This window comes from Dendrobates tinctorius, unplaced genomic scaffold, assembly GCF_039654945.1.
Source record: "Dendrobates tinctorius isolate UK_male_01 unplaced genomic scaffold, ASM3965494v1 ptg000003l, whole genome shotgun sequence".
Taxonomy (NCBI): domain Eukaryota; kingdom Metazoa; phylum Chordata; class Amphibia; order Anura; family Dendrobatidae; genus Dendrobates; species Dendrobates tinctorius.
The window spans coordinates 2,863,382-2,875,852 of NW_027361671.1; the positions used below are offsets into that span (position 1 = coordinate 2,863,382).

General features: G+C 41.6%; 1 protein-coding gene across 1 annotated transcript; it reads right to left on the reverse strand.

Moving 5' to 3' along the window:
- Window positions 1-8,256: 8,256 nt before the first annotated feature.
- LOC141095646 (avidin-like) lies at window positions 8,257-11,898 on the reverse strand. Its single transcript, XM_073581844.1, has 4 exons — window positions 11,656-11,898; window positions 10,223-10,433; window positions 9,921-10,038; window positions 8,257-8,446 (listed from the first exon to the last, which is right to left on the reverse strand). The coding sequence occupies exons 1-4, from the start codon at window positions 11,716-11,718 to the stop codon at window positions 8,416-8,418; spliced, it is 423 nt and encodes a 140-aa protein (XP_073437945.1). The 5' UTR covers window positions 11,719-11,898; the 3' UTR covers window positions 8,257-8,415.
- Between the last annotated feature and the right edge of the window lie 573 nt (window positions 11,899-12,471).

Sequence of the window (12,471 nt, forward strand, 5' to 3'; positions counted from 1 at the left end):
TTATATTTTAATCTTATCATTTATATAGTAAATCAATTTAGTAAATTCAATTCTTGTGTGAGCATTTTCTTATTCATTACAATCCATTGGAACCCTTACAATACAAATTGGTGTCAGAAGTGGGATTGTTTTGAATAAAAATGTTTGCAAAATTGAATAAGTTTGTTAAGAGTAGGAAAGCAGTTGAGAGTAGTGTCAGATCTTTGCCAGAATGGGTGTTACCAGGAAAGTGGACCCCAATGGCACAGGAATGTAACAAATATATGGAGGGTCAGCGCTTATCAAATCCTCAGGATGTGGCTGGCAAATTTAATCTCTCAAGGTATGGTGCAAAAGAGCAGAAAGCTGCAGCAGCCGTTGGATGGATCTGTGTGCAAGTGTTGCAAAGATTACAGGAGGAGATAGACAATTTGCGTTTAGAGCTGCATACAGTTTTAGAGCAAAGGATTAGCTTGCAATCAGCCTTGAGAAACCAAATGAAACAGCATGACAATGTGCAAAGGAATTTTGAAGCTTATGTAATGAAAAATGCGAATAAGAATAGGCGCAGAAGGAGACAGTGGCCAGTGTCAGATTTTTGTACTGCACAGATTAGAACCATGATTGCACATGAGAAATGGTCAGATTTGCTAGAATGTGATGACTGTAACAGTGAGACATATGAGGAAGAAAAGCAAGCCAGACCGATTGTGACTACTAAAACTAGGAGAGAAGTCACACAGCGTAGTGGAGATAGGATGGATGCAGGAAACGCAGCTACAGGAGCAGAAGCTTCAATGACCGAAGAAACTAGGAATTATACAGCCGGAGAAATAGCAGAATTAGCTACCAGGTACACAGCAAGCAGGAGAACCTTTGTTAGCATGGATTCTCAGATTATGGGATCAGGGCGCCGATACTATATTCTTGAACCGTCTTGAGGCAGTAAGACTTTGTAGTATTTGTATTGATCCTATGGTACGTCTAAAAATGAGACGTGCAAGGGACACTGCAGAGAATTTCTCTTTGTTGCATTTGGTGAGGGATTCTGTGGCACAAGGGTATGACTCTCCTATGGAAGTAATACCACAGACAGGATGGGAGACTCTTGCAGATGGAGTTCAGAGATTGAGAGAAATTGCATGCATAGGAGGTATAACTCGCAATCCTGTGCCAGATCTGAATGATCACTTTGCTGTTGTTGAGGATTGGAAGGGACCAGATGCTGCAATATTGACAGTCACTACAGGTTTATAATTGTAGATATTGGGGCCTATGGAAGAACTGGAGACTCCAGTCAATTCTTCCATTATGGGTCGGCGGCTGCGTAATAATCAGCTGGACCTACCACCACCACGCCAGCTTCCAGACTCAAATCTTGAACCGCTGCCTTATGTTCTTGTAGCAGATGAGGCATTTCAATTGAGCCGACATATCATGAGGCCATATCCAAGAAGAAACCTTGACCACCGGCGTCAAATGATTAACTTGCATCTATCACGTGCTCAGTGACTGGTGGAGTGCGCCTTTAGTATTCTTTCGGCTAAATGGAGGGTCCTACAGTCCGCCATTCAGCTGAGTGAAGCTAATATAAAGGAAAGTTATTAAAGCCTGTGTGGTCCTACATAACTTCACATGAATTCATGACTGCACCTCACATGATGATGCTGAAGTTTAGTCTGGCAATGTGTGTAGGCCTAGGACACATGTAATCCCACCCTGTCGTCCAATCTCGGGACTCAAAGTACGTGATGTGTTCACTAGTTCCCTACTTATTTTCTTACATCTCAGGGTGCTACTCCCTGGCAAGATGATGCCTTATCTATGTAGTGTTTTGGTTGTGTTCTCATAAAGATTTTTTGCTTGCCCTTTTGTGTGTTTTTATGACTAGTTTAGTGTTTTAGATGTATCTTACACATTACAGCACATATCCGAACATGAACAAGCACACATTGTGATTTAACAAGTTTATTACTTGTTTTTTCTTTTGGTAATGCCAAAAGAAAATAACCATATAAGTAACATATGGCATAATGTTAGCAGCACATTATGATGTCAAAATCTGACCAAAAAATATACATACTGTATAAAAAAAAAAAAATAATGAGTACCAAAGGCAAACCTACAAGTCATGGTAGGTTAGGGGTGGTGAAGGTGGGGGTCCTGCTTGGACATTTGGCCTTGGTTGCTGGGCCAAATCACGGTCCCCCTGTGTGCTGCCAGTTGGCTCTGTTGCATCCTGGCAGGATCAATTTGGGGGTTTGGGTAGGGGTAATTAGGAAATTGCTGGGGGTAGTCCTGATGGTAGGGCTGCCCAAATTGCCCATATCCCCCAATATGGCCATGTCTAACATACCCATGTTGGGGCCACCTTCCAACATTGGGTTAGTTAAAGTGGCCATATTGTGCATGTGTGCCCTGGCCCATATATTGGACATGTGGAGCCACATTCTGTATGTGTGCAGGCTGAGGCGGAGGTGTTGGCACCCGTGGTGGAGGAGGAAGAGGTTCCAACGATGGCTGACTTGCCACTTCAAGTTCCACCAGCCTACTTGATTTTCCACCGACAGCTGCCATCTTTCCAAAAATTGAAACACAGTGCGGGGATTATTGGGTGGTGTGCTGGCATCCAGAACTATTTTGTAGAAACCCTCTGGTACGCAGCCTGTACCCACAGGGAATTGCCCTCAAGTACTGTGCCAGACTGCACCCATAAGCCTCATGAGCAGCGTGGACAAGTAGTCCAAGACACCTCGGTCAACCTGCCTCCTTGTTCCCGAAGCTGCTCTCCTCTCCTGCGCCGGCCTCGTCGTGGTAGGGCAGAAGGCTGTGGAGAGGTATCCAGTGGCATGGTGGGGCTGCTACTGTTGCCCTGGTCATCATTTTGTGCTGGCTGGCTACCAGATTCTGGTGGTGATCTTGGTGGTGGTGGTGTGGCTCTGGGAAGTTCTGCAGATGGGCCTGACCCTGCAGCAACAACAGACACTGGATCTATCACCACCTCAGAGTCGGAACCCATCTCCCTCTCTGTAAGGTTTGACTCGGTCCTACAATGTAAAAAAAAAAAAAAATGAACATTAATATTTTGCACTGAAAAAAAAATTACAAAATTAAACCCTGCACTTACGGTCTCAGATCCATCACAGGAGCAAGGAAATGTAGGCGGTCGAAGTAGAGGTATTTCCTCTTGGTGGTTCCGACCGCTCCACTACGGGCCCTCAGCTGTCTCTCCCTCCTATATGTGTCCCTACAGCTGCGCCAACGCCTCATCACATCAGTCACTACAATGTAAAACAAAACACAGGATTTAAGACCACACATATGGCTACGTTATCAATGGTTTTAATATGCTTAGGCAACCATATTTCATCTTCTAGGAATTCGATTTCTGATGGCTCTACACCAATACTCCAAAAATGAGTAACGGGTTCAGGTCTACTACAAAGGACCTTCTAACCAACCTACTCTAAACAAAAATGTTGAAAAACAGGTGGTAATGATGTATGGATGCGAACATCTATTATTTTTTGAATAAAAAAAAAACAAGATATATACTGGCTAAGATAGGGACCAAAAAACAAGGAGAGCACTGCATTTGTTGGATGAACAATTAGCTAAGGATTGCAATATTTGTCTGAAAATATTAATGGGGCCACCAGTCTGGTCTGTGTAATTTAGATTGGGATAATATACAGACATTAATGGCATAGTAATTTCGGAATGATATGAGGCCACATATTGTAACTTACATAGAGCATATTACATTTTCCTTTTTATGTGTCCACATTTTTACAGTGCATTTAAATTTTGGGGGGAATATTTAACTTACTAATTTGCTCCTGCTCCTCCCGAGGTCTGGTCGCATAACCAGTGAACATCTGGGAACAGATTCTTCTCCACGCTGCCTCCTTGCGTGCCCGGTCAGCATAGTGGGGATCTGTCTGGTCTCATAGTTCTGGCCTCTCCTGGACCAGAACTATCAGCATTTCTACATTCACTTGTGTGGACATGCTGGAGGAATCCGTGGAGGCATTCTTCCTGTTTTTTTTTTTTATGGTGCAAGTGAAATTTGCATGCCAAAGCTTCCTGCCAATGCCTGATACTATTACCTGTTGACCTGAAGAAGTCTTGTGATTTTCTCGCAAGTCACACGTGGTCTGTTTGTAATCCGATTTTTTATCGCACCCATAGACTTGCATTGGCGAGTCCGATTCGAAAATCGGTGACAATCGCAGCATGCTGCGATTGTCTCGGACCGAAGAAAAGATCCAACAAAAAAAAAAAAAAATCGGATGATGGGAGCTGCCCCATAGAATAACATTGGGACGAATGCAATGCGATTTTTTATCGCATTGCATTCGTCTGATTTACTCGCTAGTGAGACGCCGGCCTTACAAGTCAAATGGGAAATGCTCCCAGAGAACGCCTGCAGATTTTTTGAAGCATTTTTTCATTGTTTTGGTGTTAAAAGGAATGCAGGCAGTTTCTTCTTTATTCAATTTGATAGAAAAAACAAGAAAAACAGGAAAATTGTATAAAAAAAATGACGTCACAGAAACCATGGAAAAATATTCACACAAAAAACACAGATGGCTAAAACCATAGGAAAAGCACTCAGGAAACAGGCAACAGCCTGGAAATCACCCCTGGTGCTGGCACCGCTCCAGTGTTGACAGCACTGGGACTCCCATAACAATGGCACATGAGCCCTGCAGCTGATTCACTCCATCTTCTTTCAGATGTAACGGCCATCTGGAGGAAGCCAGACAGCAGCAACTCTTACTTCCTTTTTGGCCAAAGGAAGAGAGTAAAGCAGCCTATTACTGGCTGCTGTTTGGCTGCAGACCATGTCAAGTGAGCCCCGACACCTTCAGGCGATGTGCCCAAGTTAGCGTTTTTAAACGCTCAGGAAACTGATCCCCTTCCCAGAAAACGCGTGTTTTATTTCCGCACGTTTCTTGCGTTTTTTTGCACAAAAGATGCGCGTTTTTGACGCGTTTTTTTCCGAACATTGGAAAATGCTAAAAACACTCAGCAATGCGGAAATTAATGAGCATGCTGCGTTTTTAGCCGCTAAGCGATTCCTGAGCTTTTTAAAACGCATGCATTGGCACAAAAAGCCAAAAACGCATGCAATTTAATTTGAAGCTTCTTTTAAGCGTTTCTGCAGCGTCTGAGCCGGCACAAACGCTGCGGAAATGCTTAAAAAAACGCAACGTGGGCACACAGCCTCGAGTAGTATGTTTTTATTTTACTAAGGGGTATATAGTAATTGAGAAGTGGTTGTTCAAGTAGTGGACAAGCCCTGTAAAAAGATGGATTTTTGGTTCTTACCGTAAAATCTTTCTTGGAGCCTTCATTGAGGGACACAGATTACCATAGGTGTATGCTGCTGCTGCTGCTAGGAGGCTGACACTATGCAAAAACAAGAAAATTGGCTCCTCCCCGGCAGGATACACCCACCGACAGATACCAAGTACCTCAGTTGGTGAGAAAGCAGTAGGAGAAGTGTTATGAATGAGTCACCGGAGGAGAAAACAAAAATACAAGCTAAGTCCAGAAAACCGGAGAGGTTGGTAGCTATCGGATTGCAGACCCCTGATCCTATACACCACAACTAACAGTAGCTGTGGGGGGTTCCTACGGTGCCCTAGACCCCTCGTCACAGCCGGAGAACTACATAAGCCTAAAGTAGGAAAGGGGAAATCTAAACTGCCCCAGAGCAGACGCCAAAGCAATAGACAGCCCCCAACATGTATTGTCGGTGAAAAACAGATGAAAACACAAGCACAGACAGAAAGACAGGCTGAGCAAACGATGGGGCCCAACTAACTAGATAGGACAGGACAGAAAAGATGCTGGCTGCAATCCGCAAAAAACCCTACCAAAAATGTCCCAACCGTCTGATAGGGAAAAAGGCCCTGAAGTCGCTAGACTTCAAAATCACTATATCAGCACTCAGGTATATTCTGAAAACAGAGCAAAGAGATCAACTGATCAGAGATAAAAATGGAATTCAGCCAGTTCCAACCAGGACTGGCTGAATACAAACACTAAGGAAACCAGACAAAATCTCATGGAATATTAGCAGGGCAAAAACTTAGCTTTTAGTAGACAGGAACAAAACTGGATGCAAGAGCTCAGAGCAGAAAGGATCACCAGCAGCCCTGCAGGGCGTCGGCTGCCTTATATCCACTCATAAATTCCAGATGTCCAATCACACTCCGCCTGTTCAGATGACAGGTTCTTCCCATCCCAATCAATTTCACTACCTCTATTCACCAGCAGAGGGAGTTCATCAGACATCAAAGCTGAAGGGGAGAATGAACTCACAACAGAGAAGCCACGGAACTTTAAACATATGTACCAACCCAACAAGGAGCTCAAAGCCCAACACGGTACAACTTAAACAGGGAGGGTGCCGTGTCCCCCAATGAAGGTTCCAAGAAAGAGATTTTACGGTAAGAACCAAAAATCCATCAGTATCTTGGCCACTTCTGCCATTACTTGATTGCTGCGTGTACCCCCCTGGTGGTTTATGTATGCCACAGCTGTGGCGTTGTCCGACTGAATGCGGACCGGCTAGCCGACGAGGAGAGGCTGCCAATGTAGAAGGGCCAGGAAGATTGCTCTGATCTCCAGAAGATTGATAGGGAGAAGAGCCTCCTGTGGGTTCCAGCGTCCTTGGGCCCTTTTCTGATGGAACACCGCTCCCCATCCTAGAAGGCTGGCATCGGTGGTGATAACTTGCTACTGAAGCGGAAGAAGAGACCTCCCTTGAAGGACTGACTCTGGCATAGCCCACCAAGTTAGGGATTACTTTTTTTTGAATGACAGACCTTGTTGTCTCAAAGAAGTGTTAAGCAGCCTTTCCATTGTACTGCATAAGGAACCTGGGCCCCGAGTCATCATTTGTGTTTTATTTTTATTTATTTTTTTGTCTTGTGGTATTGCTGTTTTAGGTGAAAAATTCATCCTTATGGCACATGCGATTCATGAGTTTGGCGCAAAGTAAAAAAAAACAAACAAAAGAAAACTCCTGTCTTGAACTATTTTTCTTTTTTACTTCCAAAGTCACATCAAATTTGTTTGCCCCACATTTTCTTACTTATTAAAAACTTAAAATTTATGAATTGGGCTTAAATATCTGGAATTGCTAGACTTTGCCCACAAAGCAGAAACAAACCCCAAAAAAGCAGGAGAGCAAATATAAACTACACTTCAAAAATGGCGCAAATAGAATAATGAATTGGGTGCAAAGAATTTAAAAAAAAAAGCCCAAAACTAGACAAACAGGTGCAAAGGCAATGATGAATCGAGGCCATAGTATAAGAGGGAGTAGAACAGTATGCAGAGAAGGGGCTCTCCTATATAGATGGGGTACCCACACCTCTGATCCTACTCACGTGAGTGAGATTGTGTGTGGCACGTGATAATGGCCACTACATACTACATGGAGCTCTGTGCTGTGCAACTCCATACACTGATTACATGAGCAAACAGCAGAAAAAACCTGTGCCAACATCAAACCTCCCCCCACCAATCTGATATTGATCCATGATTATAGTATGCCTAATAAGAACTGGTGTGTGGAAACTTTGGAATCTGTGGAATACGTAGAGGAAAAAAACAATTTCTGTACAGATTAATTGTCCCAGTGTAGAGGACTTACCCAAAGAAGAGTCCCAGTCCCTTATTAAAAATATGTCAGCCTTAAATGTCTTGTGAAAAGCAGTAAAAACCCCTATAGAACTTTTGGGGTTGGGGCAAATGTTTTAATTATGTTTTTTTCAATGCAGTGATCAAATAGGGAAAAAAATTTAAGTGAATGTGATTTGGGTCTGTTATCTAATACATTCCCAACTAAAAGTTTGGTGCTGTGACTGGTAAAGAATTAGGTGGACATGGTGCTCCTGCACCGTCAAACAGCTTATTAGTAGAGTTCTGACGCTTTTGCCGAATCTAATGATAAAAAATGGATAAAAAAAAAAACCTCAAAAATGTATTCCCATTTCAACCTTTCATGTGCCGACCACAGGAGATGGTATGGAAACCTCGTAGATCAGCCGCGCTCTGCTGATTCTGCAGCTCCATCTCTTGTGGCCAGTACCTGGCCAAAGTTATTCCCATGAAAGGCTGAAATGCCAATGCCCCTAATACTCAAATTGCTGATGACGATCATTAGTTTTATTAACGCAGAACTACAATCGCCTGTCCTGAGAACTGTAACAAGTATCATAGATGCATCCAACATACAAACACCATGAGCAAGTTACATTGTATGTGACAAATATGCTTTATTGATTTATTGATGGACATTCCTGCTCTCCAGACAAACTCTTCATCCGTCATTGTAAATTCCAACTTGTTCAATCGCAGTGTGTCAGATCTCTGTGACTGATGGCTGACAATCAAGAACTCTTAGTTGGAATGTTATTACATTGGCTGAAAAATGTTATTCCCAACTCTGGAAGAAAATGTAGAGAAAATGTAAAATAAAACATAATGCCCTTATTTTAGCAATACTTTGTCTGCTAATATAACAATGTATTTGATGCACTTATGACATATTTTGTGCTTATTCTAGAAATGCTTAGGATGGTAAGGGTAAAGGGAAGTGTCTAACCACCCCTTATATATGACAGCATATGTGTGAGGACCTCAGAGCTTCTAGTGTAACTGCATCCACCATACAGCTGACACATCTGGCAATGCTGAGATCTCTTGAGGCCTATGGTGGACATGATCCATGTCAGGTAGTCAGCCGCTCTGAAAGGATCTCGTTACAGGGTGTCAAAATTTCAAAATTACTGTTCAAAGCAAACATCTGCTTGAAGGGGACACTTAGGGGCCATTTCATTAAGGCTTGCATTGTACACCGATGCCAGAAATGCTGGGGTTGGAGTAACATTTCTGGTCTAACTTTTGATGAATTTGGTGGACAGATTCCATTACACCCATTCTTTGGCTGAACTGTTGGAACTGGTGTGAAAATGCAAAAAGTCTTACATTTTTCCCTGCAACTTGATGCAAAAATGTTGTGACTTTTCAAAGTGTTAAACTGGCATAAACACGTTGATGAATCAGCCCCTTAGTGTTCAAAGCCCTTGCTGCATTTCCAGGCAGTGAACTTTTTTGGCAACTAACGTCTGGTCATGGCTGTGTTTATTTTGTACCAAGGGCTTTAATAAAGGCACATGAGGTTTCTATCTTTGTTTGCCTTGATTCTGTACAAATCCTAAGGAAATCATAAAACTATAGCATGTGTCATACTACCCTTTGTATTTAGCTTAGCTTCTCGGGAATACTGGGGTGGATACTTGAGAACCTTACGATTTCCATGCACACAGAAGAGTGGCATCCTTCAATAACAGGAAGGCTCAGGGTGTATAGGAGTGGTGCATTATAAGAAAATGCTTTGGCTATTAATCATAAAATTAAAGGGCACCTGTAAATAGAATGGACCCTCCTAGGCCATCTATATGGGCATGTAGGTCATAGTAATCTGAATAAAATGATATCTTGATATGTGCGATCGTATCTTATCTGTCTTATTCCTGAGAAATCCACGGTTATCTTATATGCAAATGAGCTGTTAAGATCTATGGGCCAGACATGGATGTCTCTGATAATCTGCCTCCTTAGCTTATTTTAAATGAAAGTGGGCATTACCAGTGTGAGAAAAAGGAGAGCAGACTGTCAGTCATTTAAAATAAACTCTGGGGGGAGATTATCAGAGATCTACGTCCAGCCCATAGATCTTAACAACTCATTTACATATTAAGAAAAATGTGGATATCCCTGGAATAAGTCGTCAGACTGCATATATCAAGGCATCATGTTATTCAGCTTCCTATGACCTGCATGCCAATATAGACGGCCCAGGAGGGTTGATCCTACTGACACATTCCTTTTAAGCATACCATGTTACATTAGTTTACCTTGTTTGCTGCCAGTTATCTTTAAAAGCACCTTCTGATCTCAGCAGCCAAGTGGTTTGTAGAATAGGCTGTCCCGTTTCGCTGATGAAACACTGACCCGTGAACACTGTGATTGAATCTGCACCAACAGTAATACAAGTAACTTTCATAAATTTCAAAATATTTTTTTTCTCCTGTTTTGCTATTTACAATATTTGTGTATTGTACTCTGTTAATAGAAATCTCAGCAGATGTTGATGGATGATCATGCATGGCTTGCATACATTGCTTATAATGTAAATCTCAAGAAAAAAATACTTTACTTGTAAATGCCCACTTGACAGTAAATCCGAATGTAGGAGCATCACTTTGTTGCTGAAATCCAATAAGAGGTGATTCCACAATGGTCTTATTAGTAGCGGATACAGCTGTTAGGTAGGTCCCTTTAAATAGTCCACTATTGGAGACCACAGATATGGTCATGTTGGAGCCCAGGTCATTCTTCCACTGACCTTCAAGATTGCAGTGTGCAGACTACACAATAGAGAGAAATAACTGATGAATGCTTGGTAGCAAAAAAACAATATATAGAATAATAAATAAAAACACCTCACAAAACTATGTGGGTAATACCAGATGAAGCTATCATGATTTGTTCTGGTAACATGATGGAGACTTGGGTGCATGGCTCCTTAAAGTTAAAGGGTCTTTCTGGGTTATTCATGAAAGTCTGCAGTCGCTCTATGTGACTGCAGACTTTTGAATACACACATCACTCTCTGTGCACGTTGTGAGGATTCTCTGGCGCTGGTGGCGAGACTGAGCAGTCATGTGACCCCAAGTTTGAAATTTGCATATGTCCGGTCACATTACGAGTAGACCTGTGTGTACACGCTCAATGCAAGTGAGTGAGGCCTAGCATGTCTAGTTGGAATGTGGTGAGGAGAATGCATATCCCTTACCGTAAGGTCACATTCTCAACTAAAGAATCCTCGCTGCACACGATGTGAGGATTCACACCTGGACAACCCCTTAAAGGCCCCCATATACAATCCACTAAAGTTAGTTGAACCCACTGATATCAGCATTGTCTGACTCCCAATAGATGATGTTTAAAATTGATGTGGAAACACTTGGCACATTTATTCTCCATTAAATAAGCCACTTCCACAGCTCTTTGGCAGCAGCCTTCTCCCCACTGAAAAAGCGTTCATGTGTATGGGGAAGTCAGAAAAATAGAACGAGACAAAGCTTTAAGTTGTGTATGGTCGGCTTTACAGCACAATTACTAAATCTTGAAAAATTTGAGATCTGGTGTGATTACATGACCAGAACAGATTTTTATTCTCAGGAAGTAATTGTTGGATGATTGAAAGCTGAGAGCATGTAAATGTTAAAAAAAAGAGAAATTATACAGTTTTTAGCAATAAAATATTCCATTGCTAAAATTGTACAATTCCATTAATGAACATTTATGATGTTTCCTTTATGGTGGTTCCATCGTCTCAAATGAATGCAACTTTAAATCAATTTGCAGCTCTCGTCCAGGTATCGGGTCTGATTTTCCTAGAAGAGCTGCTTACTGGTAACTTTCATTTAGAGAACATTAATAAATCTGAATTTCATGTAAATATTACTATTTAGAGAGAAAATGAGAAGATCCCAGTAAGTAGCCATAGATTCTCATTGCATCTAACCAGACATGATACACTCATTGAAGGCTCCGAAGGTTGAGTCCTGGCATAATCTTTCTTACCTCTACAGCAGTAGACATCATCAAGCAGGACAGAATCACGACGAGAGCCAGAATCTGCTCCATCCTTGTCGCTCTGCTCCAGTATCCAGCAATATATTTACCTGCGATGATACCGGAGCCTGTCCTGCAGCTGTATTTATAGAGCTCGGAGAATGAGGAAAGAAGTCTTCAAGTTTCCCAATTATCGTAAGAGATTAACTTGAGGACACATTTCTGAGAAATGGTCAAGAAACTATTCTGTGATGATTCATCGTTAAAGAAAAACTGAAAGTATGTGCCACTTGGAAACTTTTAGATTAGTTATTTCTGGTGGCTTTATAAGCCAATGTTATAATACAGGAGTTTTATGAGTCTCAAGATTACTCAGGTGTGGTGTTTGGCCAGTTATCAGTTGTTGATAACTGGCCAAAACCAAAAACAAATAATTAACCCCTTAGCGACAGAGCCAGTTTGCAGCTTAATGACCAGGCCAATTTTTACAATTCTGACCACTGTCCCTTTATAAGGTTATAACTCTGGAACGCTTTAATGGATCCTGCTGATTCTGAGATTGTTTTTTCGTGACATATTGTACTTCATGTTAGTGGTAAAATTTCTTCGATAAGTCTTGTGTTTATTTATGAAAAAAACAGAAATATGGCAAAAAAATTTAAAATTTTGCAATTTTAAAACTTTAAATTTTTATGCCCTTAAATCAGAGAGATGTGTCACATAAATTTCTTAATAAATAACATTTCCCACATGTCTACTTTACATCAGCACAATTTTGGATGCAAAATTTTTTTTTGTTAGGAAGTTATAAGGGTAAAAAGTTGA

Bases quoted from the DNA above. Each gene is read 5' to 3' on its own strand.
- LOC141095646 (XM_073581844.1), bottom strand. From the start codon at position 11,718: ATGGAGCAGATTCTGGCTCTCGTCGTGATTCTGTCCTGCTTGATGATG. The intron at 10,434-11,655 runs GTAAGAAAGATT...TCTATTGTGTAG, and splicing joins TGATGTCTACTGCTGTAGAG to TCTGCACACTGCAATCTTGA. The intron at 8,447-9,920 runs GTAAACTAATGT...ATTTTCTTCCAG, and splicing joins GATAACTGGCAGCAAACAAG to AGTTGGGAATAACATTTTTC.